Source organism: Mixophyes fleayi, chromosome 12 (genome assembly GCF_038048845.1).
Source record: "Mixophyes fleayi isolate aMixFle1 chromosome 12, aMixFle1.hap1, whole genome shotgun sequence".
NCBI classification, from domain to species: domain Eukaryota; kingdom Metazoa; phylum Chordata; class Amphibia; order Anura; family Limnodynastidae; genus Mixophyes; species Mixophyes fleayi.
The window spans coordinates 46,637,919-46,664,830 of record NC_134413.1 but is presented as its reverse complement, the minus strand read 5'-3'; the positions used below and the strand labels follow the sequence as shown (position 1 = coordinate 46,664,830).

General features: G+C 41.2%; 1 protein-coding gene across 20 annotated transcripts in view; it reads right to left on the bottom strand.

The window, feature by feature from the left end:
* The window catches only part of LOC142108458 (gephyrin), a 130,199-nt gene that overhangs the window by 5,492 nt on the left and 97,795 nt on the right, over nt 1–26,912 (bottom strand). For all 20 annotated transcript variants that reach the window (XM_075192113.1, XM_075192116.1, XM_075192114.1 and 17 more), the window contains 8 exons: nt 17,162–17,299; nt 16,349–16,441; nt 16,122–16,177; nt 14,797–14,916; nt 13,646–13,704; nt 4,333–4,486; nt 3,148–3,269; nt 700–787 (listed from right to left, as the gene is read on the bottom strand). In XM_075192113.1, the coding sequence (XP_075048214.1) occupies nt 700–787; nt 3,148–3,269; nt 4,333–4,486; nt 13,646–13,704; nt 14,797–14,916; nt 16,122–16,177; nt 16,349–16,441; nt 17,162–17,299 (830 nt within the window). The remainder of the gene's footprint in view (nt 1–699; nt 788–3,147; nt 3,270–4,332; nt 4,487–13,645; nt 13,705–14,796; nt 14,917–16,121; nt 16,178–16,348; nt 16,442–17,161; nt 17,300–26,912) is intronic.

Sequence of the window (26,912 nt, the reverse complement as noted above, 5' to 3'; positions counted from 1 at the left end):
CCTTATTTGTGTGGAGTTTGTATGTTCTACCCGTGTTGATGTGGGTTTCCTCCGGATGCTCCGGTTTCCTCCCATACTCCAAAAACATACTGGTAGGTTAATTGTCTGCTATTAAATTGACCCTAGTCTGTATGTGTGTATGTCAGGGAATTTAGGCTGTAAGCTCCAATGGGGAAGGAACTGATGTGAGTTCTCTGTACAGCGCTGCTGAATTAGTGGCGCTATATAAATAGCTGATGACTATGATGAGATGTTGCCTATAGCAACCAATCAGATACTAGCTGTCATTTTGTAAAATGTACTAAATAGATAACTAGAATCTGATTGGTTGCTATAGGCAGCATCTCTACTTTTTCAAACCCGCAGATTGATTACCCCCTAATGTTTTTTCCTGTTATACCTGTTACACCCATTTTGTATCGTTTGTTAATGTATTTTTAGACAGCATTGTGTACCAGTATCCAGTCTGACACTACGTACTAGTAGAAACAAATAAAACAGAGTGTCAACACTGCTAATTAAAACACCAATCTAAAGGTAAAACATTAATAATAGAGAGATACAGAAGGTGAAGGTAGTGTGTGGGACAGGCTAGGTGAGTGTGTTGGTAGCAGGACACACTGGTGAAGTAGGCTATTTTGGCACATTTATGTCATATTTTGCACAGGATCACTTTGAGGCTTTAATACATATTCTTACCTTTTCCCCCATGGATACACCACCTGATGTGATAATAACATCAGCACGACTGATACCTTCATTTAAGGCATTTAATAAGTCATCTGGGCTGTAGGGAAAAGCAACCAGAAAACATTCATTATCTCCCTGTATACCTATAGTCTACAAATCAACTTTGCCACCTAGAAACTGACAATATAGTTGAAATTCATCCCAAATTAAAACTAATAACAAGCTTTTGAAGAGCAAGAAGCGTCACTGTATTTGAAATCAATGCACGACAAAGGCCAGGGGCATGCCTAGGCATTCGTGGGCCCCATATCAAAGTTTTGTAAGGACCCCCACATACTGCCTAATGGTGAAATACTCACATATGCATAAGGGGCTTTGACAGAGAAGATCCCTCCCCCCCCCCCTTCAGCTGTGGGCTCCGTAGCAGCTCCAGCTACACCCCCTGCAGCTATGATAGTTATGCCCTTGTAAAAGGCTGTGCATCACTATATTAATAAACATGAAAAACTATATTTATTTTATTTATAGTATTTCATACTTATTGGGTCTGATTTATGTTCGTATGCAACCTGCATTTAAAAAACGAACACAGAACTTGAGTGTAGTTGTGACCGTATTCAGACCCAAGCGGATCTCAAGATATGTTTCAATTGGAATCTGAGTGTAGGTACGTCTGCCTAAACGTCACTTGCTGTATGCAGACAGACAGAACACGGTGCAGGATATGCATATGTGTAATATAAATTCCCATCAGAACACATGCAAAAAATAAAATAAATGCTATAAAATAAACAACTCATAAAACTATAATCATTAAAACAAATGTTCTTAAAAAAATGTTATTTCTTTTTTTTACATTAAATACATAAATCAGGATGTTCTTAATGTGTACTGAACATACAATGCTTTGTTATATTCTCTCTTATTTGCATAAAAAAGTTCTTTGTTATCTAGCGGCATGCATACATGTAATACAAAAATAAACAACCAAACCAAATTGTGCTCCAAATAATAGAAGCAGCCCACTCCCATCCGAGTCACTCCCACAAAACTCAAATATAAAATTGCAATAACAAAAAATGAAGGGAGCGATGGCGCTGAAAGAGACTTTGCGATTGGTGTCTGAAATGGACTGTGCTTGTTTTGTTTTGTATATTTTGAAACATTATCAGCGTCATCACTCCCTTCATTTTTCGCTATTGCATACATACATGTAGTTTGTAATACAAAGACGATGCCATGACAGTCATCACAATCACCTTTGTGATTACACCTGCCCTGTAGCTGGGACAAATAATACGGCTAAAATAAACTATTTTAAGGAAACCCAGGACTTGAATTGGCCGCATCTGCGTTGGAACGTCCTATGAACGCCCTTAGAGTACATTGCCTATGTTCGTCCACTCCTTCCCAGCCCCGTTCCGCCCTTCATGTCGTAGGCAGTCATTAGTGTAATTTGCGTTCGGACAGGAACTGCATGCAATGTGTTCATTGGCGTATGGTCAGTTTCTGAGCACCTGCAGAGCTATTTCACGCAAAATACAGCATGAAAAGGGACTTATGATTGAAGGTCCATTATGTCTAACATGATTTCTTTCACTTTTCTGCGGGAGGTTGCTATGTTAGGGAGGTACGTTCCAAACTGAGCGGCAGAGTGTGAGTAACTTTGGATGGTTTGCTTTACAGAATTGAGTTGTGGGGATTGGTTATTCATACACTAGATCAGTGCCAGTGACAGCAGCTCAAATAACTGCAGCTTTAGCTTATACCTGTATGAGATCAAGACACTGTCCTAAAGATTTTGAAATGCCAGCGTAACACTCAGCAATGTATTTTACCTTCTTGGTTCAAAATAAAAAAAATTGAGTTTTAGTGGTCATTTCAATATGATTCTGTAAATAAGTTAAACAAATCCCTAGTTGTGCATATTTATATCCCTATGAACTGGTTGTTAACGCTAGTGTTGATCAGCTGGAACATTGTTTAATATAAAAAGCTCAAAAAGACAACACTACATATTGGGACTTTTCTTACAAGTTGATACTCTTAAGTTGTTATAGGACAACAGAATCTAAATATTTTTTTTTTAACATAAAAAACCCCAAAACTATCTGTAATACTCACAAAACAACTACGTAAAGGCTGCAAGAACTACTAATATTTTAGAGAATGCTGTGATCATGATGCAATCGTTTGGTTTTGTGCATCCCAAACTTTCTGACTTTGGTCTATCGAATGACACTACAACTGTCTTTTAAAACCTAAAATGGCTGGTACCAGAGGACAAAAGCCAGCACTCTCTGCTACATAAATTTAGGAATGATTATTTTCAGAATTTGTATCAAGACATGAGAATCTCTACATATGTATTTGTTAACATTACAAATGCCTTTTATGTCAATTTTAGCATCCCTCTAAGCGTATCGAGGCTTGTCTATATTTTTTTCGGGCACTTACTTGTCTCCTACAATGCCCAAGTTGATGGTAGGATAGCCGTGTTCCTGAATTGTCGCTAGAAGAGTAGAGCGATTGCTGTCACGAATTTTCCCTGGCAGAAGATCGTCTTCAGGATTTAACAGCTGCAGAACAAATATCACAGATATAGCATAAGATAATAAACCCTGTGTATTTCATTTTGTCAATGCCTATACAGTAGTGTAGTTAAAGGGAAAATACATCCCCATAAGAACAATTATGTTCAGCGGTTAACGTCATTCTGGGCAACATTGTAAACAATTTCCAGTTACACTTTGTGGTTGGGCAGGTGAAACTATATCAGAAATCCCCTTTAAGTGCTCCTCTTAAAGCTATTCCATCTGGTTCATCATACATACAAAACAGATACATCTAACTAGACCAAGCAACTAAAACATTGGAACTTGAAATAAGCGTATAGTTTACACTAAAAACCAGGGGATAATGTCATACAAAAGTTACCAAGGGCAACTCATGAAAATATGGGACTTGGGGCATTACCAAGTAAGAGGAAGCTGCCTAGGCTATAGCTCTCTCTCCTATTTATAGGGACACATCACTTGGCCTAAAGCCCCCCTTTTCATGGCCTCCCACTGCTGTCGCCTTTTTTTCCTGCAACAAGATGATGACGTTGCTATCTGCCAATAATGACAAAGGTCGAGAGCAGCTCTGAAACCTTCTTCAGACCTAGCGTAAAGGACACAGACTGGCTGAGTCCGTTTAAGAAGTGAAGGAGTGGGAGTGTGCCCCAGCTTGGTAGAGTACACTTTCAATACCCTATCGAGCTGCGAGCAGTTCCTGCAGCTAGCTAACGCTTGCGCCACCTAATTCCTGCCGCACAGCTTTAGCCCTGTTTTGACGTGTGTTGCGTCTGCGCCTCACTGCCACTAGGATTTATTTAAATGGTCACGCCTTCACAATTCCATGTTCCGCCCATTCTCTCGTAGTGAGTCGTAAGCTGTCGCAAGTGTTAATTGCGTCCAAGATGGAGGCAGATTTGGTGCTTTCTGCACATGCGCGATAGTGTTTTTGTGTTAAATGCGCCTAAAACGGACTTTGCGTCCGACTCTAAATGAGGTCGTATGTGTTTATGTCCTTTCATTTAGATACACACATATTGTAAGTGTAGTTTAAAATAGCAGCACCTAATTCCTTTACTGAACAAACCTCATTTCCTGTTGACATCACTGCAACTACTGGGAACTTGTGGACTTCAACTTCTGTGACCCCAACAGTTGCCAGCAGACCAATTTCTGAGGGTCCCATGTGCGTTCCCTTCGCCAGTACACACTCGCCTCTTTTAATGTCATGGCCTATTGGTCTATAAATAAAATGGGAGGGTTTGTACCTGCTCAACATCTCACTGCTATCTTGACATTTCTTAAAAGTACTTCAGAACTGCATGGAAAGTCTGCATAGTTTGTCTATCAATTACAAGAGAAAGATTTTTTTTCTTCTCATCGACTGATCCCAAAAAATGCCCCAATACTAGCAAACAGCTACCAAATTATTTCAGACCTTTTATGATGATACAATATATGCAGCCCCCAAATTATTATAATACAAAAGAGGTCATAACATTTTAGAGTCAACATTATGAGCTGCATTTAGGGTCGAAACAAAAAGAAGGAACAAATTTGCTCCTGAGCAAACCATGCACAATGCAAATACATTTTTTTTTTAAGAATATGAAAAAAACAGAGGGAAGTGTATGGAGGGGCACACTAGAGATGTGGGTCTCAAATAGTAAAAAAATATAACCTTTGGTGGGCGTGGCTTGGACGCCATCACGAACGGTCGCTGCATGGTGGATCTCCCCTCTATGCAGCCCGTCTCCTGCGCTGTACTGGCCAGTTTTTATCTGCCTAGTCGCACTGCTCCTGTGCATTAGACCTAGGGGCATCTGTGGAGCCACTCGGGACTGAGGAGGACCTACCTCCGCTCGACCATCCAGCATTGCCCCAGCCACTGATCCTGGGGCTGGTCCCCTCGTGCCTGCCGCCTCACCGACACCTCCCGCTGCCACTGGCTTCTTACCTGTGCTCCAGCGCGTTTTCACCCTCAAGGGCCCCTCCTCTGCAGCAGGTCTGCAAACGCTCTGGCTCTGCTGCTGTCGCCGCCCGCGGCCTCCAATCAGCACTTCAGCCGCGGTCTCCACTGCCATCTGTACCGAATAGCTGAACTTCCGGTTTTCGGCAGGGGACTTCTGGTTGGCGCGGCTCCACTAAAATCAAACTGAGGGGTGAGTCTCCCATTCCCTACCTGTCCCAGCTGAGCTCCTATATATAAAACTCCAAAGGAGAAATCATTAAAAGAAAGAAAAGAGTGCCATTATAGCTAGCGGCATATTGTCTGGGTACTAGTCCCCTCATAAAACACAAATTGCCTTTTGGGTCCCCCCTGTATATTAAATCTGACACCGGGTCACAGGGGAAGAACCTAGTGCCCCTTCTGTAGCACCTGTGGACACTCATCTGGACCCACAGCGACACTGGAACGTATTGCTCCATCCCTGTCTGAAGGAAGCTTACGCTTGGGTCTGGTCTGGCCCCCACATCGCTACAGCTCCGTTAGCATCTCTATACCCACCACACGGCTATAGACACCGGTGAGCTATACTAACTTGGAGAAACCAGTGACGCCCAGACATCTACTGTCTTGACAACATCACTGCTGGCACCGTCCACACTCATCATATACAGTGTCCTACATATACTTAAGGCTCGGCCCAGCTCTATCTTTCAAGCTAAATATATGTCATTGAATCGCTACTTAGGTGGTGTGTCTTTTCAAATAAATTGAGCCATCTGGTGCTTACAGCCCCTGAAAAGGATCTCACATCGCTCATTCACATTGGTCACTATTGTTGCAGCTCCTCTGATGTAATGTTGTAATGTTGTAATAATAGTCCGTGACCGCATGGCCACCTCTCATGCCTCCATAGGAGAAGACGCAGTTTTCTTGCCTCCCGTCTCATCTCCCCCCCTTTTTTTCCTGCCTCATCACCCTGTGCAAAAGCTACATTCTCCACGGTTCCAAGAACTATGTCACAAAAAAATAGAAAACTGTCTCAAACTGTTCCTTCCACTTTCTTCGGTTCAAAAAGTAAACCTGCTTCTCAGACCTCTGACCAACCCGGGACCCCAGGTTCTTCAGCATCCGCAGATATGGAACTTGATCCGCAGATACAAACAATCTTGGCTAATCTAATTGAAGGTGTCAAAGCCACATTTCAACAGGAGCTTACCAAAGCAGTCAACGATTTCAAGTCCGAAATTGCATCTTTAGGCAACAGAACAGACATGCTCGAATCCAAAACAGACGAATTATGCCGCTCCCACGGCGCTCTTGATAAAGAAGTATCCCGCCTTCGCGACGACCTTGAGTCTATAAAAGAAAAGCAGGAAGACTCGGAGAACTGCTCTAGAAGGAACAATATCCAGATACGCAATGTTTCAAAAGACATCTCCTCGTCTGAACTGCCTACATTTCTGAAAGATTTATTCGTTCATATACTTCCAGACCTCTCAGATGCAGATTGCCTCATGGACTGAGCACACAGAGCTCTTAGAGCTCGGCCATCTTCTGATCAACCCCCACGTGACATCATCGTCCGCCTTCACCAATTCCGTACTAGGGAGCGGATCCTCATGGCTACTAGAGATAGCTCTACCACTGTCTTTCGCAAAATGGATATACAACTGTTCCAAGACCTGGCACCTTCCACTATCCAGAAGCGCAGAGACTTACAGCCAGTCACCAGACTCCTTCATCAGCACATCAGGTACCGTTGGGGCTTCCCTTTCCAGCTACAGGTCTTTACCGCTAATGGCTCACATTTCGTTAAAACTCTGATCCAAGGTCAAGACCTACTGGACAAACTGGATATCCTCCCTACCGCATCTTCATCCCAATCTGGCTCTCCAAAGCCCCAACGATCAGCTCCTCCAAATCCTGATTGGTGCAGGGTCTCTCGTCGACGAGCCAAGGATAATACCCCTCCATGATTCAAATTGGACTTTCCCTGTGAACATCTTTTCGACTCCATTTTGGTAGGGACTTGCTGTTTTCCTCTCTACAGGCTGTGGCCCACCATGGAGGTCGCATATATTCAGATAAAGCTCCTGTCTTGTCTTGACTCACCCACGGTTTGAGGCTCTGTTTTTGTTTTTTGATTCTGGAGTGTTGTTCTCTGTTTCTTTATTTTTCTTGCAAGGATTCACCTAGTTCTTTGGTCAATATTACATAATCCAATGTTATAAAATGTTGATGTTCATATATTGCTATACACTTTATTGTAATAATTGATCTGTGCACACTTATCCCTCCTTTTCGTTCCAACCTCCTTGTTCTTTCTTCTATACTTCCCACCCCTTTTTCCTCCCCATCACCCTATCCCCTCTATTTTTTTACCCTCCTCCTCTATCTGCCTCTGTCCCTTTCCCTTTGCTCCCTCTTCCCTCTCCAGCTCTTAAGATGCTGTTTGTATTGATCATATATTCTTTGATCTATTGTAATTATAATATGTTGAAATTTATATGCTGTTGATTCTACATTACAAAAAGTTATTTAAGTATGCCATCACCTCTCCTTTTTCTTATTGCCTCGGGAAAGTCTCCAGCTTCTTTCCTCTTCATTTTTCCCAATATCTGCTCTCTTTACTCCCCTCCTCTTACCCCCCCCTCTCTTCTCTTGCACTTCATTTATACTTAACTATATTTGTTAGTTATTTTATGTTTTTCAAACTGTTGCGTACTACCTGTGGTATTTTGTGTTACTCATATTATACTGTTATGTCTGGCTGTCGATCCGGACTTCCTGCTACGTCAGACCCCAGGCCTACCCCCAAGCTCCCTTTTAGTTTGTTACTTGTTATTAAGTGTTTTCCACACTGTACCTTTGAACCCCCCCTGTGTTCCCATGTTTAAGGCTTTCCGCCCAATTGGGCTTCCCTTTACCTCTTTCCCTCCCCTCTCCCAACGTGGCTACTTTCATTTTTCTCTCTTCCCCTTCTTCTATTCTATCGGAAAGACTTTCTACTTCTACGGACAAATAAGGACAAGTACGGATGGGAAAAAACTTTTTGTCCATATTTTGCATCCTGAGATAGAAATCACCCTGTTCAAATGGCACTGAAACTTCTCTCTATTAACGTAAATGGGCTTAACTCCCCTCGTAAGTGCACTATAGTCTTGGGAGCCTGTAGGAGAGAAAAGGCGGATATTGTCTTCTTACAAGAGACTCACCTCACAGGTATTCATACTCAACTCCAAGGTAAACAATTTTCACAGACTTTTTTTGCATCTGCTAATTGCAAACAAAGAGGAGTTGCGATACTCTTTCACAGTAAGGTTCCTTTCTCCCATACCTCCACATATGCGGACCCTGAGGGCCGTTTTCTGATAGTCTCTGGTACTCTCCGCTCTAGCCCAATTTCCCTGGTATCTGTCTATGCCACTAACCAAGGACAAAACTCCTTTTTCACTGCTCTATTTAAACATATAGAGAGGCTCCCACCGCGGCACCTGATAATAGGTGGAGACTTTAATGCAGTCCTGGATCGGTCCTTAGATAAATCTTCCCCTTCGTCTACAAAAATGAGCCCATCCTCCCTAAAAGACTCTCTGACTTTAGCCTCCCTACTTAAGCAATACAACCTGCACGACTCTTGGCGCCTCAGAAATTCAACGGTTAGGGACTATACTCATTTCTCGGCACCCCATCAGATATACTCCCGTATTGACATGCTCCATGTATCTCACTCTCTCACATCCCATACGACCCAAGCAGGAATCACTCCATTTTCATGGACTGACCATGCAGGAGTATATATCTTATTGGATCTTATCTACCAACCTCCTAGCTCTAGGCGATGGCGCTTGGATGATTCGATTCTTCTGAATGACTCTGCTGCACTATCCATCCACACATCTATCACTAACTATTTTTTGGAGAACTCGTCCCCTTCTGTGGCGCCTGGAGTCGTGTGGGAAGCTCACAAGGCTACTATCCGTGGGGAATTGATTAGTACAGCTGTTGCAGCTAGAAAGAGGTCAGCAGCAGAGATATCCTCACTTGAACACCAAATCTCCGCCTTGCTCACCCAGCACAAACTCCGCCCAGACTCAGTCTGTTGAAGCAAATAGATACTCTGAAGGGCCAATTGAACACCCTTCTCTCTCGGAAGGCGGCTCGTATAATGCAGAAACTCCAGCAACGCTTTTACGACAAAGCAGATAAAGCGGACTTTGTGCTGGCTGGCAAATTACGGAAAAAACGGGCAGCAGGTCTTATCGAAAAGCTTCATAAGATAGCTCAGGATCCGATTACATATGACCCTTCCTCTATTCTACGTATTTTTCGAGAATATTATTCATCCCTCTATAACCTTCCTCCGCCCCCGCCGCGTGTGGACCTTTTAGAGCAGAACTTGGGAGCATACCTGGTCAGTACCCCACTCCCCAAGCTCACTTTAGCCCAGCTTTCCCACCTGAACTCTGTTCTTACACAAGACGAAGTCCTGGAAGCCATCAAATCTCTTAAAACTTCCTCAGCCCCAGGACCAGACGACTTCACCGCACAGTACTATAAAAAGTTTGCGCAAGTCCTTGAACCCCACTTGACTTCCCTGTTTAATCACATTTTAGAAGGCGCCTCTTTCCACCCTTTCACCACTCAAGCTAATATTGTAGTGATCCCAAAACCAGGGAAAGACCACACTTTATGCAGCAGTTATAGACCCATATCGCTTCTTAACGTTGATCTGAAGCTCTATGCCAAAATATTAGCCAATAGATTAAACCCACTCCTGCCTTCCCTTATTCATTTTGACCAGGTCGGTTTCATACCTGGAAGACAAGCACCGGACAATATCAGGAGGACCATCGACTTAATTCACTCTATTCATGTGGGTAAAATTTCCTCCCTGATTATGGCATTAGACGCTGAAAAAGCGTTTGACCGTATTTCCTGGTCATTTATGGGCGGAGTCCTTGAGTCGATGGGCTTCTCTGGCAGATTCCCGAGTGGCATATTGGCTTTATATAGATCCCCTTCGGCCACTGTTTCAGTTAATGGCATTACATCAGCACCATTTGGAATCTCAAACGACACTCGTCGGGGTGCCCCCTCTCACCACTCATTTTTGCCCTCATGATAGAACCGTTGGCTGTCAGAATTCGTGCTAATCAACAGATTTCGGGTATTAAGGTGGGCTCTATGGAGCACAAGTTGGCCCTATACGCTGACAACGTTTTACTCACTGTGGCCAACCCAACCACTTCTCTGCCCTCTCTTTTGACCGAATTGGATCTCTATAGTTATTTTTCTGGCTATAAGATCAATGCAGATTAAAACTGAGGTCTTAGACTTCTATATACCCGGACCTGAAAAGCCTCATTTGGAACAAATTTTTCCTTTTAAATGGCATCTACAAAAAATAAAATACCTCGGAGTCTATATTACTAAATGATACCACCAACTCTTTCAAGCCAACTTTCCCCGCCTGCTTACTCAAGCGAAGTCCGACCTACACACATGGTCCCGGTGTCTGATCTCATGGATAGGTCGAATCAATACAATTAAAATGAATATTCTCCCTAGATTTCTCTACTTATTCCAGACCCTTCCTACGTATTTAAATTTTTCCAATTTATAACCTCCCGATTTATCTGGTCAGGTAGGCGTCCTCGAGTTCGCCTGAAGGTTCTGCAGAGGTCCTCACGGGGTGGCGGCCTAGGTATCCCTAATTTTAAACGTTACTATCTTTCCGCTCACCTTGCTCAGTGTGTCCTATGGTGTTGCTCCAACTCCCCTAGAATATGGATCCACATTGAGGCCGAAGCTCTGGGTTTGTTGTCCCCTGCATCTCTCCTATGGCTCCCAAGACTCCGTCGACCAAAACGAGTCTCGCTTAATCCTGTGGTTTCTCATTCTTTGACAATCTGGGATTCAGTTTCTCAGAAATTCGCTCTATCTCCTCAGCCTTCCCCAATTACACCATTATTTAACTCTCCAGACTTTCCCCCTGGCCTCAAGCATACTGCATTTTATCCATGGCACTCTCAAGGTGTCAGGTTTCTGAATGACCTTGCCGGCACTAATACTTTCCCTCAATTCTCTGATCTTCAGCAAATATTTACGATCCCTACTAAACTTTTTTATCAATACATACAAATCCGTAACTTCCATAACACAGTTAAACGCCGGCTCACTGGCCGCCCACTCACTTCCTTTGAGTACCTTTGCCTCCATCAATCATCTACGGCTGGCCTAATATCTACCCTTTATTCTGAACTCTCCTTGGACACAATAGATCAGAGAGACCCCCATGAATTGGCCTGGGAAAGGGACATTGGGGAAACTCTTGACCCCGATGATTGGAGTGAAATTCGTGAGAATGCTGCTGCTAGTTCCATATGTGTAAAAAAATCAAAGAAAATGTCTACAAAGTTTTATATCGATGGTACTATGTGCCAACTCGCCTTAAAAAGATGTTACCTGATACTTCTGACCGCTGTTGGAGAAACTGCTCCCTGGAAGGGACATTCATCCACATTTGGTGGAAGTGTCCAAAGCTGACTAACTTTTGGCTTGACATGAATAATTTGATAAATGCAATACTTCAGATTTCTGTACCTTTGGAGCCTAAATTTTTTCTCCTGCCACTAGGGATCCCTGGGGCTACACGCCATCAAAACAAACTCATTCGACACATCCTAACAGCGGCCACATGTCAACTTGCAGCGGACTGGAAACAGCCTAATTCTCCCTCTATTCAATCTATAAATCAACCGAGTTTGGCATATACAGCGTATGGAATTTATGACCAGCATTCTTAACAACTCCTCCAAATCCTTTAACAAAATTTGGTCTCCTTGGTTAGCCTTTTTCAACTTTTGCTCTCCCTTTTAACTATCAGCGACTTACTTGCTCCCCCTGTCTTATCTCTTAATAAACACAAGCCCTCCGTTCAATTTCTTTCTTTTTCTTTTTCCCCTTTCTCTCCTCACGGCTCTAGCCACGCCGTCTCTATTTCCCTCCCTCCTTCCTACCCTCTCCCTCACTTCTTATACAAAATTCGGAGTCAAACGATACTGACATAATGGTGCTATTGTCTTATCTCTATTCTTTTGTTGTCGTTGTTTTTTTCTTAATATTGCATATTTTACATTGTGGACATACACTGTATTAATACCACTGTTGATTTTTTTGTTGCTTCTTTGTTTGTATCGTTTTGATTCTCCAAAATAAACATTTAAAAAAAAAATATAACCTTTATTATTACAAAATTAAAAAAAATGTTAGAGTATCTCTAATCCAGAGAAAGCTAGTGAAATAATTAAAAGAGGAAAGTGATTGTGTGGAAAAAATATATAAAACCGCAAAAAACTCTGCTTGCCTAATGGAAATTTAATACCAATTTAGTTATTGTTATTGATAAATGGTTATATTTAAATCACACCTAATTTGTAATTGTGTTTTCCATAGTATGGTATAGCACTGCTAACATAACTAGTAGATAATATTTCCAGCTGAATATAGCCTGTCTAAAATAAGACTTAAATGAATGTCCACTAGTATTTTTTCTCTTTCGTACTTCAAAAGAAATCGGATGTTCACATAACATCCAGTACAATCGTATATTAGAATAGCTATATGATTATATAACATATATCCTTCTATGATCAAAGAGTCGTCATTGGAAATCCCCATGGAGTCATGATTCCCCAGATACAAATAGTCTGGGAAAGCAGTCACTTTGACGTATGATATAGCTGCTAGGTATGGTAGTTTAACTCTGACAGCAGTTGGAGACAATCTCATGTGAATTCCAGGTAAGGCTTTACCTGGAATTCACATTCACATATTAAGGTTATATTTTTTTTTAACGATTTGAGACCCACATCTCTAGAGTGCCCTTCCATAAACTTCTCTCTGTTTTTTTCATATTCTTGGTTAATTAAGTGTGTGGGTGCACCTCTCAGGCAATTATATACGCTGTATATTCCCTGAGTGGCAAGAAATCTGATAGCCACATATAGGGATGTTAAATGAGTTTGTCTGCTTGGTGCATTTATTTTTTTGCAAACTGGGAAAATAATGTCTGCTTTTGCATGTAAGGACACTCATACTGAACAGCTTTTTTTAATATAGAGATATAGAGTTTTCCAACAACTAGCCAATCCTAACTGCAAATCTGTCCACACATTTTAATCCCCTCCCCAACAATGTACCATGGTTTTGCCAATGTATGAAATTGCTCATTTTTTGTTTTGCTCTAACTGTACATGGGGCCCTATACGTGCAAGCGTGTATAAACTGCACACTTACAGTTAGATTGTCATTAGTTATAAAGAGTGCTTAATGATATCACCACCTAAGTATGCATTATAAAAAATAACACTACTGTAGATTATATGCATAAATACACACTAGAGGGCACATTAACCAACAGTAGGTCCTCTATAGCAAGCCTCACCTGATATCTTGGCCTGGGCGAGCCTGCACCAATATACGGACTTCCAGTTCCTCTGTCCCCTGTAAAATAAATGTATTTTTTTTATGAAGTAACAGAAAATATACAGCATGACTGCAATAACATTCTCCATGCTCATTTTTAATGGGGCATTTTAAAATCCATTATTTACTTTGCTCTGAAAATGAAACTCCCTATATGCACAGGTTCACACACTATGGTCAGTATGCACTTAGGAATGTGCTTGCTCTGCTGAACTCCTTCCATTTGCTGGTGTGAACGCCACCGTATTCTCCTGCAAACATATGTACTTTGGAGGAAAGCTATGTACATCAGCAAATCAAGGAGTGTGACATCACTAAAGAGAATCTTGTATGCATTAACTCCCTTTCACATGCGCCACTAAATGTGTCCGCTTCACAGCTTGTGGTGCTTTATCGAGTGCACTGGTTGAGATCACAATGAATTGTCTGTGTATGTCCACAAATAGCTAGGTAATGGCACTAATGGTAAGTACAGAAACAACATGTTTTGCAGTTATCAGTGTGCTGCAGTGAGACTGGAAAACACATAAGAATAACTAGAATAAACATCTATCAGGCCGGCAATGCAGCAGTGCTTATAGAGCTAGTGGAGCATAATGAGGGCCAATAGCCACAGACACAAAGATGTCTTCCCCAGTATGATCCAATGAGAATGTGTTTCCAGTAGGGGGAGGGACTTATTTGATAAGACTATAAACATGTGACGTTTATGGATGCTTGCTAATTGGCTCCTTTACGGCCCATGCACTGTGACTGGCCTGATTCTCCAGTGGGCATAAATTTAATACATTTTTTTGGCAATTAATTTGAATATGTGGTATCTATGAAATGCGCAGACATTAAAAAACTGACAAATTATTTGCCTCTCTTACTCAACACCACTCATCACGCTTAGAAACAAGAAAACAAAATGTATGCACAATGATGTTGATTTTGCTGACATAGTACTCTCAGTTTGACAAACAGTATCAATATCTCTTTAATAGGGTAAGCTGAGCATCCCAAGAGAAGTACTCCAGAAACAGATGGTGGTACACACTGTATTTACAGGATAAAAAGGGCATAACTGAGGTCTTCTTTTATAAGTGATTCAGTAGTACGGTTACTCACATCATCCGACTCTCTAATCAGCTCTGTATCTTCCACTTGCACCACTGCGTCAGCACCACATGGAATTGGAGCACCAGTTGTTACCCTCATCACTTGTCCTGGCATCACTGTTTGAGTCGGCTAAAGTTATATATATATAAAAAAGAAATAAAAAATAAATTAAGGAAATGACACTTTGCATGATACAATGCGTCCAGACATGTCGCTGTGTCTAAGGGGGGAATTCAATTAACCGCAATGCTCTTACAGAAAGTTCCGCTGATTGTACCTTGCGCCCAATAGAGGTGCGAGGAAAACGAGCAGAGAATTTACCGTAGTGATGGTAAATGCTAATTGAATTGCCCCCTAAATGTTGAGAACAGTGTTTTTAACCCATCCCAAGCTTTAACATTAGATCTGCAATCCTAAAGCAAGCTTAAATCCTAACCCATCTTGCCTGCCCAAATACTATAAGTAACTCTCACACAGTAGAATTTACCATTGAGATACTATTGCAAGTTACCTCCTTGAGCTTTAAAAAGTAGAAAGAGGGTGCATTAATAACAGCTTTAGCCTATACCTATGAATGTATGAAGGAGACTCTAATGATGCTGCTATAAGATGCAATTTTGATCTGACAAAAAGAGTGCAATACTCTACCCATGGTCTACCTGCCATCCCTCGGTAGATGAGCAACACTCACACTTACTGACAACCTGAATGGCCCACTATAGCACTTCTGCTTTTTCTAATTAGTTGGACTGCATTTAAAGCCAGTAAACCACATGGCGTCTTTTGAGGACAAATATTATATGTACATGTACAATTGTTGTTATGGTCTGCATTCTCACAAGTGCATGCTCCTTCACTGCTGCATGCTGAAAATGCAGTAAGTTGTTTTTTTTTCTGCTTAAAGCAAATGGCAAAACGAGAATACGTATATTAAAACTCCAATCAAAACACATTTATCCCTGCTTGAAAAAATATAAAGTAATTTACATAAGTTTAAGTGTAATTTCAGCTATTGATCAAAGGGAACTTACCCTAAGGGTTTTCTCTGTTTTTTTACTAAACGAATGTTGTAAAGAAGTAAAATTCTGCTGTAGCATATATCAATATTGGTACAAAGTCAAACCAAGCCTTTGACAGTCTGTTGAAAACTAAATGCTAGCAGACTGAGAACGCTAACAAAAGTGACAAGGATCAACATTTAAACGTGTTATTGCATTGTATGTGCTATTTTGATCACCTTGTCTGTCCTTGTTCTATGAACTGTTTAGTTCCTGCTTGTCTAATATTGCTGGGTGATGACAACAGAGAAGTACCCATAAATGTGAAAATCCTACCTGTTCGCCAGCTTGGGACTCGCCAATTATGAAACGATCGCCAGGGCCATCCGCAGCTGCGAAAATGTTCAGATTATTAAGCTGCTCAGCAAAAAAATTACAAATGAAAGACTAAGACAACAGCAGGATGACGTTTAATGTACTGTCCTATGTAACTTGTCATACAAATCTAATAAGCTTCCCATAGCATAAAATGGCAACACTTACTTTGCTAAAGAGTAATTTACCTCTTACTGCGTAGCCATCCTTTACTGATGCAGGGAATGGTGGTAAATTGTCTTTTGCATATACCTCTTGGGCAAGAACGCGGCCCATTCCGTCTAGGAGAAAAACAGAAGTTTTGTTTGCACAATGTCCTAACAATATGTTATATTCATCATTTGTTAGTGTTGGACAGGAAATAGTAAAATATACAGTTGCTTGAATATCTTAAAGCTACATTTGAAGAGGAATATAATAGATACATACACAGGGGCAAACACAGGATTTATAGAGTTTTCCAAGCCATGCTGCCAATGGGCATGCATATAATTTTATACAGTGATGGGCTGCTCTCAAACACTTCTTATCCCCATCATAAGCACGGGCAATTCCTATCCCCATCATATACACAGAAGCATATAGTGCCTTAGGTTGGGAGGGGGATTTCCAGCAACCCCTCCCAGCTGAACCCCTGATACACCGGAGCATTCTCCCCTTCCCACACCACCTGGGGCTTGTGTGCCTTTACAGCCACAAAGATACAATATTATTTTCTATGTAAGACTAATAAGCAATGGTAAAAATAAATCTTTCATTGAGCTTAACTTGTCCTAAATTACCAGACTGTTGATTCAAAGCCAAAAACACCCCCAAAACCCTACTGAAATCATTACTATGGATGTAAAAAATACTATTTCTCCTTCCTAAACGCTGTAGCTACAACAGATGTTGATTTAACAACCAGAAATAAATTATTTTTAACTGCATATTGCTATTCCATTAGCAAGGTGGTAAGCGTTTACAGCCCAGGCAATAGGATAGACAAGTAGCTAATGCACCTCTGTAGTTTATAATTTCCGTCCCAAGAACTGGAGTCATCTCCAGTACTGTAATGAAGGCTTTATCCATAGATGTTAGTGGAAACGGAGACATGCGGTGTCTTCTTGCTACCTTAGTGATGTCAACAGCACTGTGACCTGAAGAGAAGCACATTAAAAAAGATCATGTAGAACGTATAGTAAATTACAGTTCTGTATTGTTAGACTGCCAAATAATATGCTATTCATTTGTTTACATGGTGGTAAAGGCAGGGTGAAATAGCAATTTAATTAATATTGAACCTGCTATATGAAGTATGCCCAAAAGCATGTATTTAAACATTGCACAAATGGACTACAATACACAGCATTCAAATAGCATTAATGGACTGTAATACACAGCAACCAATCACACATTAGCTTTCATTAGTTTAACTTTATATAATTGGAGGATAACTATCTTTTGGCTGGTTGCTATGGGTTACATATTTTTGCTACACAATTCTACTTATTTATAGATTTCTTATGGATATGTAATGTTTAACAAGCCAGGACCAAAACTTTTGTCAAAAGTAAGTTTGAACTCCTTCCTTCTAAACCACAACCAATTACCTGGAAACCTTGCTTCTGATTGAAAAAAGGTGCAACCTTATACAAGTTTAAAACCTGTTATCCTGTCAACAGAAGAAATGTCCAGGTTCTTCTAGATTCTATCCTTAACATCAATGATATATTTATATTTTGGGGCCATTATAATGTTATGTGGATTAGAATCTATGCTATTTTAATCCTGTTATTATACAGCTGGATAATTAACTGGCTGTAAATACGGTACAGCTGTATCAATAATTGACATGAATAGGATGATACACAAATCTATCCTCTCCTGATCTTTCACCATCTGTGTTGTCTTGCGTTACTGACTGTCTTTCTTGGATGTCTTCTCGCCAACTCAAACTCAATCTTTCAAAAACCGAATTAATAATATTTCCATCCAGAAATAGAAGCTTCCTGCCTGACATTTCTATTTCTGTTGATAACATGACCATAAATCCCACCCCGCAAGCTCGCTGCCTAGGTGTTATGCTTGACTCACAACTATCATTTATTCCCCACATCAACTCCGTATCTAAATCATGTTACATACATCTAAAGAACATTTCCAGAATACGCACATATCTCACACAAGACACTGCAAAAACCTTAATTCATGCACTCATCAACTCCCGCATCGACTATTGCAATTCCCTCCTTACTGGTCTTCCCAAAGTTCGACTTGAACCCCTACAATCTATTATGTACGCAGCGGCTAGATTGATTTTCCTTGCAAACCGTTCTTCCTCTGCTGAGCCACTCTGTCAGTCTCTACATTGGTTGCCTGTATTTCAACGAATCCAATATAAAATTCTTCTACTAACTGTGACAGAGTCACTGGAAGGAGGCTAGATACAGAGGTATGTGTCCCAGGCTTCCAGCATTGTAGACATAAGGCCCAGTCCGGGTCTTCTGTTCTATCAGTCTCTAACAGACTGATCAAGGGATGCACCTGTGAGGTGCTTGTAATAAGGCAGCTGGGATATGCAGCCAGTGTCTCCCGAGACACTCTGCTATAGGGAGCAACAGTTACATGTGGTTTGGTGTGTGTGTGTGGGACATAAGGCCCTACACATGAGAGAGGGCCTCCATAAATGTATTAGCTAGAAGCCAGATAGCTAGAATTTTATTTGTGTTTTGTTCCTATTTTCAAGCTGGTGAATAAACTGGCTGTGGCTGTTATTCAGAAACTTCTGGACTCGTGTGTCTTACTGCTGCTGTTCACCTAGGAGATAATACCTGTTCCCCTGATTATACTACATATAACATAGTAACATAGTTGATGAGGTTGAAAAAAGACACCAGTCCATCAAGTTCAACCTATTTTGGATCTCCTGCGATCCTGCACTTATATGGTGGAGAATACGAGCAAAGATCTGCGCAGATCAAGAATAGCAGCAGTCTTGGAGATACTTACAGAAGCTAGCTCTGTGTGTGTGCTTGGAAAGTTTAAAGGGACAGACGCAGTGGAAATACATGTGTGTTTTATCCTGTGGACAAAGACAGCTAAATATCGGAATGTTTATGCACTGTAACAGTGGGATCCAGAAAACCCCGTGGATGTGATTAATAAACCCTACTGTGAAATACTGTCTATACAGATTTGCTGCATATATGATGAGTTGAGAAGAGTTAAAAGTTGTCTGTGAAAACTGGCCATTTGTGTTGGGAAAACAGAAGTGTATGCAAAGAGCAGTGAGAGGCAAAGGAATCAAGTGTTTCATGGACTGTGTTTGTTAATTGCTCTAAAGCAGAGTCAATACAAATTTGTTTATGAAGTCATTCTCCATGTGTACAGAGATGGATTAGTGCAACTATTGCATTACAGTTGATGTGGTTTATCCCAAGGGGCTTCCACAAAAAAAATAAAAAAACAGCAAGAAGTCTCAGAAAAATGAGCACATTATTGGCACAGACAAAAAAATTTTCTGCAATGTAAAGACTAAGTTGTGTTAATTGATGGAAAGCAGGTGTGTTCATTAAGACTGGGTAAAAACCCCCGCCAAGTATTAGTGTGTGTCTGCAAAGCACAAATTGGGTGTGGCCTGCTTCTGTGCATAAACCAAGAGCAAGAGACCTTAACAGGAGAAATTTATTGAAAATCTTCAGTATAAAGTGGATGTTTTCTGTGTTGGAACAACAAGTAGTGTGCAAATGTGTTTGCAAAACTATTGAGCAGAAGTTAAGGAAAAAAACTTTTGTCTCTGCAAAGGAAAAGTTTGAGATATATGCTGGGTGTTGTAGTTCCATATCTTTTAAGTCAAGTGAGGTGCTCCTTCTATAAAGAAAGTGTTTGTTCGTATAAAGATAAAATTGGTTGCTTCTCAAGCTACAATGGGCAAGAAAAAGCAGAAGCCTACTGTCTCAACCCAAAAAGAGTGCACACAGGTGTGTCAAAGTGTTGATATGGAAAGAGACAAAAATCAGAAGTTGGAGTATGTTTGTTTAAAGGTAGATTATGAACCTCATCGTTGTGATAGGTTGCAAGAGGAGGATGTTTCTGATAAAGACTTACTACCAACTGTTACAGCTCAGCAGACACCCCTTAGGCAACCGCTGTTACAAGATGCTGCAGTTATGTCTGATAAAGGGCTATATGCACATTTGTTTGAACTCTGGGAAAAGGCTGTAATACAGTGCCCTGAAAAGGAGGACATGCTTAAAGATTTTCTACAAGCTGCTATAGCCCAGCAATCCGCCATAAATCAACAACAGTTAAAAGTTGAGGAGTCCCTGATGCAACAAAATTGAGAAGACCATTGCTCAACTAAGGAAAAAATTAGCAGAGGCAGAGCAGAATCATAATAAGGCTGAGCTGGAGCAGGCCAAGTTACTGATGGAGAAAATGACACTAAAGGAGGGCATGATGCTTCTCCAAGCATCCTCCACTCCTCGCCAGGAGTATGGAAAAGATATGAATGATATGCATTTAAGAATCATACAACTGGAGAAACAGTTGACAGATGTGTCACAGAAAGGTGAAGAGGAGGCAAGAAGAGTAAGCTCTCTCCTCTCATAAAATGCCAGACTGCGGGAAAACCACATATTGCTGACAAAACACCTGCAAGCCTCAGCCGCACTGACCACAGAGTTGGAGAAAGCTAAAGCTGAGCTAGCCGTGATCAGGAAGCAACTGGAGAGTGAGACAAAAGACCTGACTGAGATAGGGACAGAGCTGCAGAGAAAGGTTACTAAGCAAGCAGCCCTGCTAGCTCAGTTGGACAGGGAGATGGCTCTAAAATCAGAGTTGCAGGATTTGAGAGAACAGATGTGTTCGGACTATGTGACGCGGAAAGAACATGAGGAGAAAGTGTCAGGGCTGCAGAAATTCAAAGAACAGATAAAGCAAGAGCATATAATGGCACATGACAATTATCAGTGACAAAGTGGACGGTGAAATAACGCAACTTGAAACAGAAGCTAAGCTAAGAAACAGAAGCTTGAAGCAAATATGTAACTGTTGCAACAATCTTACTCCAAATTCGGCAAGAAAAGAGAAATGTTGCTGGCGGAAAAGAAGTTTCTTAAGAAAGATGAGGAGAAAGAGCAAGCACCTGCCGACAAAGAAATAGAGCAGCGTGAAGTGCAAGATGCAGACCTCAAGGCAGTAGAGACCCAAGAAGAAACTGGGAAAGTAGAGTTGCTGGACCATGTAATCTTGTTGCAAGTCATCAAGGAGCAGCCAGTGCAGCAAAAGCGTTTGCTAGACCAGCAGGAGAAGCTTTTGGCGGTTATCAAAGAACAACACATGGAAATCCACCAGGGGCAGCAAGGTGACAAGCCAGAAGTGCATGTTCCGGAGCATCCCAGGAGTAAAGAAGAAACTAAGGGAGAAGTAGCAGAAAAAGACCTAGTCATTAAGAAAGAGCCTGCCCTAGATTTGCAGAAGGAAGAACAGACAAAGGAGGAAGATAAAGTTGCCCTGCCTGCACCTGAGAAAAAGGCAGTATATGAAAATACTGAGTTAGAAAAAGAAAAAGGTCTGGTTGATGCAGTGAATAATCAAGTGTCTGATGACATAAAGACTGATGGTGATCATTTACCTCAGAAGGTTGAGCCAGAGCAGAATGCAGCTTTGGATATTAGGCAAAAGGCAACGGGAACCAAAAAGCAGCCCATGCAGGAATTTAACGTACAGAACCCGGCACAGGAAGAGAAGGGAAAGTTGAAAACTGATATTACAATGGTAATTACAGCCCAGAATACAAATAAAGGTCAAGGTCAAAGTGCGAAAGAGGAAGCAGTAAAACTGGGGAATGAGAAGGAAAATCTGCAGGAGGAACTTGACGCCAAAGTCATAGATATACAAGAGAAAATTAAGATCATATCCCAGGTTGAAAATGTTGGAAAGCAATATAAAACTCAATATGAAGAATTAAAGGTTCAGCATGATAAGCTGGTTGCCAAAACCCTCCTAGCTCAGTCAGCACCATCAGAAGAGCGAGCTTCTGAAACAGAAGTATAAGAGTTAAGAAATTCCCATGACCAAGCTGAAATAGAGATATCTGCACTTGCAGACCAACAAGAGTCAATAAGTGGAAAAGGAAAGAAAGACAAAGGTCAACGGGAGCAAACCTCAAAAATTCTAGCAGAATTGTCCACAGTTCAAAAATAACTACAGTATGCTGCTAAATCTATTCAAGACAATGTCAGCAGAATACAAACTGTTAAGGATAACTGGGAGAGGTTTTCCTGTGGTTTGAGACACCTTCCACTTCGGTTTCAGGAAAAGTAAATCAGCTAAATAAACCAGGATTGTCCAAGGTTTTACCGGAGCCTCAAGTTACAAGCACTCAGGAAATTAATAATATGCTTCAAAAGGTAAAGCAGACTGAGATTACTACTGACTACTCCTCAACAACAGTTAAAGGAGTTGCAAAGTCAGCCATGCCAGGAAGCTGAGTTCCTGTCCTTGTCTATGGCTCCATTGGAAGTGGTACAGACCAAGTATGTAGCAACAAAAAAAGTGAAGAATACACCCCGCCAGCCTCTAGTTCAGAAACGGCGATCTCCAGTGGATTCTGGTAGGACTGTTCCAGGGAAAAAGGGTGCTGGGTGGTTGAATGAACTGAAATGTACAGAGACTGTAGGCTCAGAACCTGGAGATTGGCCAGTTATGCCAAGAAGGTTCCGGCCTCATAAGAGATATGACAGAAATGTGATTAGCTGTTTCAGATGTGGTGGCTTAGGCCATATTGCTGCTTATTGTTCCCGTACCTTTGAATCTATGCAATGTAATAAAGCTTATGTACCTCGTAGAATGTCTTTATATGCCCAGCTAGCCTGTGACGCAGACAAACAGGCTGACAAATTGATGTGTGAAGTCACCATAGAAGGTAAAAAGATAAAGGCTCTGCTAGATTCTGGCAGTACAATTTCCCTTGTGGATGCAGAGTTAGTGAGCCCCTTAAAATGTAAAAAGGGAAATGTTGGGGTAACCTGCATACACGTCATTCTGTTACCACGGAAGTAAACATAAAAACACAGTATGGTTTTGGGGTAGTCACTGTCGATCTAGTTCCTGGTTTGAAAGTTGACGCAATATTGGGGAGAGACTTTTCCCACTTCTGGAAGCTGAGGGAGACCCACTTGGTTGCAAAAATAAATAGACCAGCCCTGCGTGATATTACGGATACAGTGGTAGCAGGAGTGTTCCCCAAGTCAAATGTGTTCCCTTTGTTCAATGTGCTAAGTAAGTCAGGAAATGATAAGGGCAGCAGTAGAGTACAGCATTTTGTAACTCCTATTGAAGGGGGAAATATGGTTGAACCTGTTGATTGTGTACCCGGGATTAATGTAAGGAAAAATGTTTTTGCCTTAAAGCAGTTAAAAGATCCCACCCTCGCAAGGGCCAGAGAAAGTGTGAGTATTAATACGAAGCCAGTAGAACCTGCTAATAGATTGCCGTACCCCCACATGACGACAACCCAGGGGTTATTGTGTCAGTCATTTAAACGAGGAAAAGATATTTTGGAGCGGTTGGTAGTTCCTAAACTATATAGAAGAGCAGTGTTGGACTGGGCTCATGGTTCAACAACTGCCAAGCATCAGGGGGTAGGAAAAACCCTAGATAAAGTTTTACAGCAGTTCTTCTGGCCAGGGGTTCGAAAAAATGTCTTTGATTGGTGGTCATCATGCCCTGAGTGTGAATGCCATGTTTCCAGACCTCAGTCTAAAAGTCCAATGGCAACACTAACCGGTGTTCCTTTGGGTTGGAAAAAAATCAGTAACCAATACCGCTGCACTCAGTTTGCAGCGTAAAGCTAAACGTTTATGGGGAAAATTAGAGGAGCATTTAGGGTTACAAGTGTTCCACCTGTAGGTTGAAACAAAGGGGGGAGGATATGTGACAGAGTCACTGGAAGGAGGCTAGATACAGAGGTATGTGTCCCAAGCTTCAAGCATTTTATACATAAGGCCCAGTCCGGGTCTTCTGTTCTATCAGTCTCTAACAGACTGATCAAGGGATGCACCTGTGAGGTGCTTGTAATAAGGCAGCTGGGATATGCAGCCAGTGTCTCAGACCTGGGAGAGGTGAGCTGCCTCCCGAGACACTCTGCTGCAGGGAGCAACAGTTACATGTGGTTTGGTGTGTGTGTGGGACATAAGGTCCTACACATGAGAGAGGGCCTCTCCCCTATTACCACCCTCTACACAGCTAACACAAGACAACAACCCTCTGACCAACATTGGTACACACACACACAGTCCACTCAGTACTTTTACCTTTGCATTCTAGCTGGTCCAGTGTGCAACATGATGCAGCACATGCCCTTGTGTTTCAAACTCCCATTGTCTCATAGATTGTAAGCTTGCAAGCAGGGCCCTCTTACATCTCTGTCTGTATGTATTACCCAGTATTGTTTTATTAATGTTTGTTCCCAATTGTACGGAATTTGGTGGTGCTATATAAATAATGATGATGATGATGATGATGATGATGATGATGATGATGATGAATGAGTCTGCTAAAGTCATGTAGCACATCTTTCCAGCACCATTTCATACTAATACAGGGGTCCTGAACTCTAAGTGGCATCATTGGGCAGGAAAGTTGGTCTCTGTAATGATCCATGGTTTGGACAAGGAGCAAGCTGTCTAAGGCACTGGAGTCTTGAGACGTATACAGATCAGGAGCAATATTCTGCCAGCAAAATAAAGCAATTAACTGTGCAAGTCCAACTACCTGCAATACTGTAAGGTGTAAATATAATTGAGCTGAGGTTCCCCTTGAATGAACTGTTCAAAAAAGCAGATCAGGTCAAAAAACAGGATGACAGAACTGAGGTCATCATCATCATCATCATTTATTTATATAGCGCCAACATATTCCGTAGCGCTTTACAATTGGGGACAAACGTAATAAACTAATAAACAAACTGGGTAAAACAGACAAAGAGGTGAGAAGGCCCTGCTCGCAAGCTTACAATCTATGGGACAATGGGAGATTGACACATGAGGTTAAGTATACATTTTGCATCTTGGCCCAGCCAGACTGCAAAGGTAGGGTGACTCATAAGCTAAATGATCCTGTCACACAACAATGTTGGTCCGGGGGTAGTTGACTTGTGTGAAATTGTGTAACAGGCTAATGAATATATATTTAATGTGTTAATGATATCATGGGAAACACATAAATAGACTATGTTTAAATGAGTATTCAGCTGAGTCATGAATCATATATGTTTAAACACACACCGAGAATACAACGAGAACGGTCTCTTCAATATGACTGGCATATTGCAGTTAATGCCAAATGCCAAAGCAAAAAAACATAAAAAAAAGTATTTCAGGAACAAAAACAACAAAAACACAAAACAAAACATAAAAAAATAGATAAATTATTATTTTATTTTTAAATGTCAGTGACTCTGAAAATGTGAATTTGTGGTGACTGGGCCACTTTATGTTTTTGCTGTAAATACACTCTTGCTGTCCATATGAATAAAGGTGCATTTATGCCCTGTGCACAAAACCATTTGCTCATATCTTCTTGACTGTGTCCTAACAAAAAGGCCTTCAGTTACAAACACACGATGGCTGAGGTGCAGAGCAGCACAAAATCCACTTTGGTAGCTCAGTTTTCTGGCAAATCATATGCAGTTGTGGCCAAAAATATTGGCACCCTTGCACTTTTTTCCAAGCCACTCACAATTTCCTCTAAACATATGATGAAATTAACACGTTAACAGTATTTTGTTCTCCACAATTCTTTCTCTGTTAATATTAGAAAACATTTATATTTGAGTGTAAATTTAAAACCGTATATTCTTTTAAATCAGAAAACAAAAATAAATGGCATTGATGAAATTATTGACACCCTAAACTTAATATTTGGCAACACAGGCTTTGGTCAAAATAACTATAATCAACCACCTCCTATATCCATGAATGAGCTTTCTGCACTTCTCAACTGGTAGTCTGGTATACTCTTCTTCTGCAATGGCTGAAATTCTTCTAGATTTGAAGGGTGCCTCCTCCCAGCTGGTTTTCTCCACAAGTGATCTATGGAATTCAGATTTGGACTCATTGCTGGCCACTTCAGAATAGTACAGCGTCTTGTTTTGAACCATTCCTGGATGCTTTTCGAAATGTGTTTGGGGTCATTGTCTTGCAGGAGAACCCATGACCGTACACGGTGACCCAGTTTTCTGACACCGGGATGAGCATTGCACTACAAAATAGTCTGGTAATCTCTAGATTTCATGATGCAATGCACACATCCATGGCACATGCAGCAAGCAACCCCAAAGCATCACTAAACCTCCTCCATGTTTGACTGTAGGGAAGGTGTTCTTTTCTTTGAATGCTTAATTGCTTAATTTTGCTTTCTGTAAACATAGGAATAATGTGTTTTACCAAGAAGCTCTAATTTGGTCTCATTTGTTCACTTGGCATTTAAGAAAAAGGAATTTGACTACTCACTGTGTTTTGACAAACTCCAGTCAGGCTTTCTTATGTCTCTCTCTCAGCAGTAGGTCCCTCCTGGGCCTCTTACTATATAACCCCCCTTTTATTGAGTTGGCAATGCAAGTTGAAAAGTTGTACCTTGTGTTTGAAGTTCAGCTTGAATCTGTTTGGTAGTAGATCGATGTGATTTCTCCACCATTTGAACAATCCTGCACGTAATCTTCAATTTTATTCTTGCAGCCATGTACAGTGCCAATTGTCCATTCTA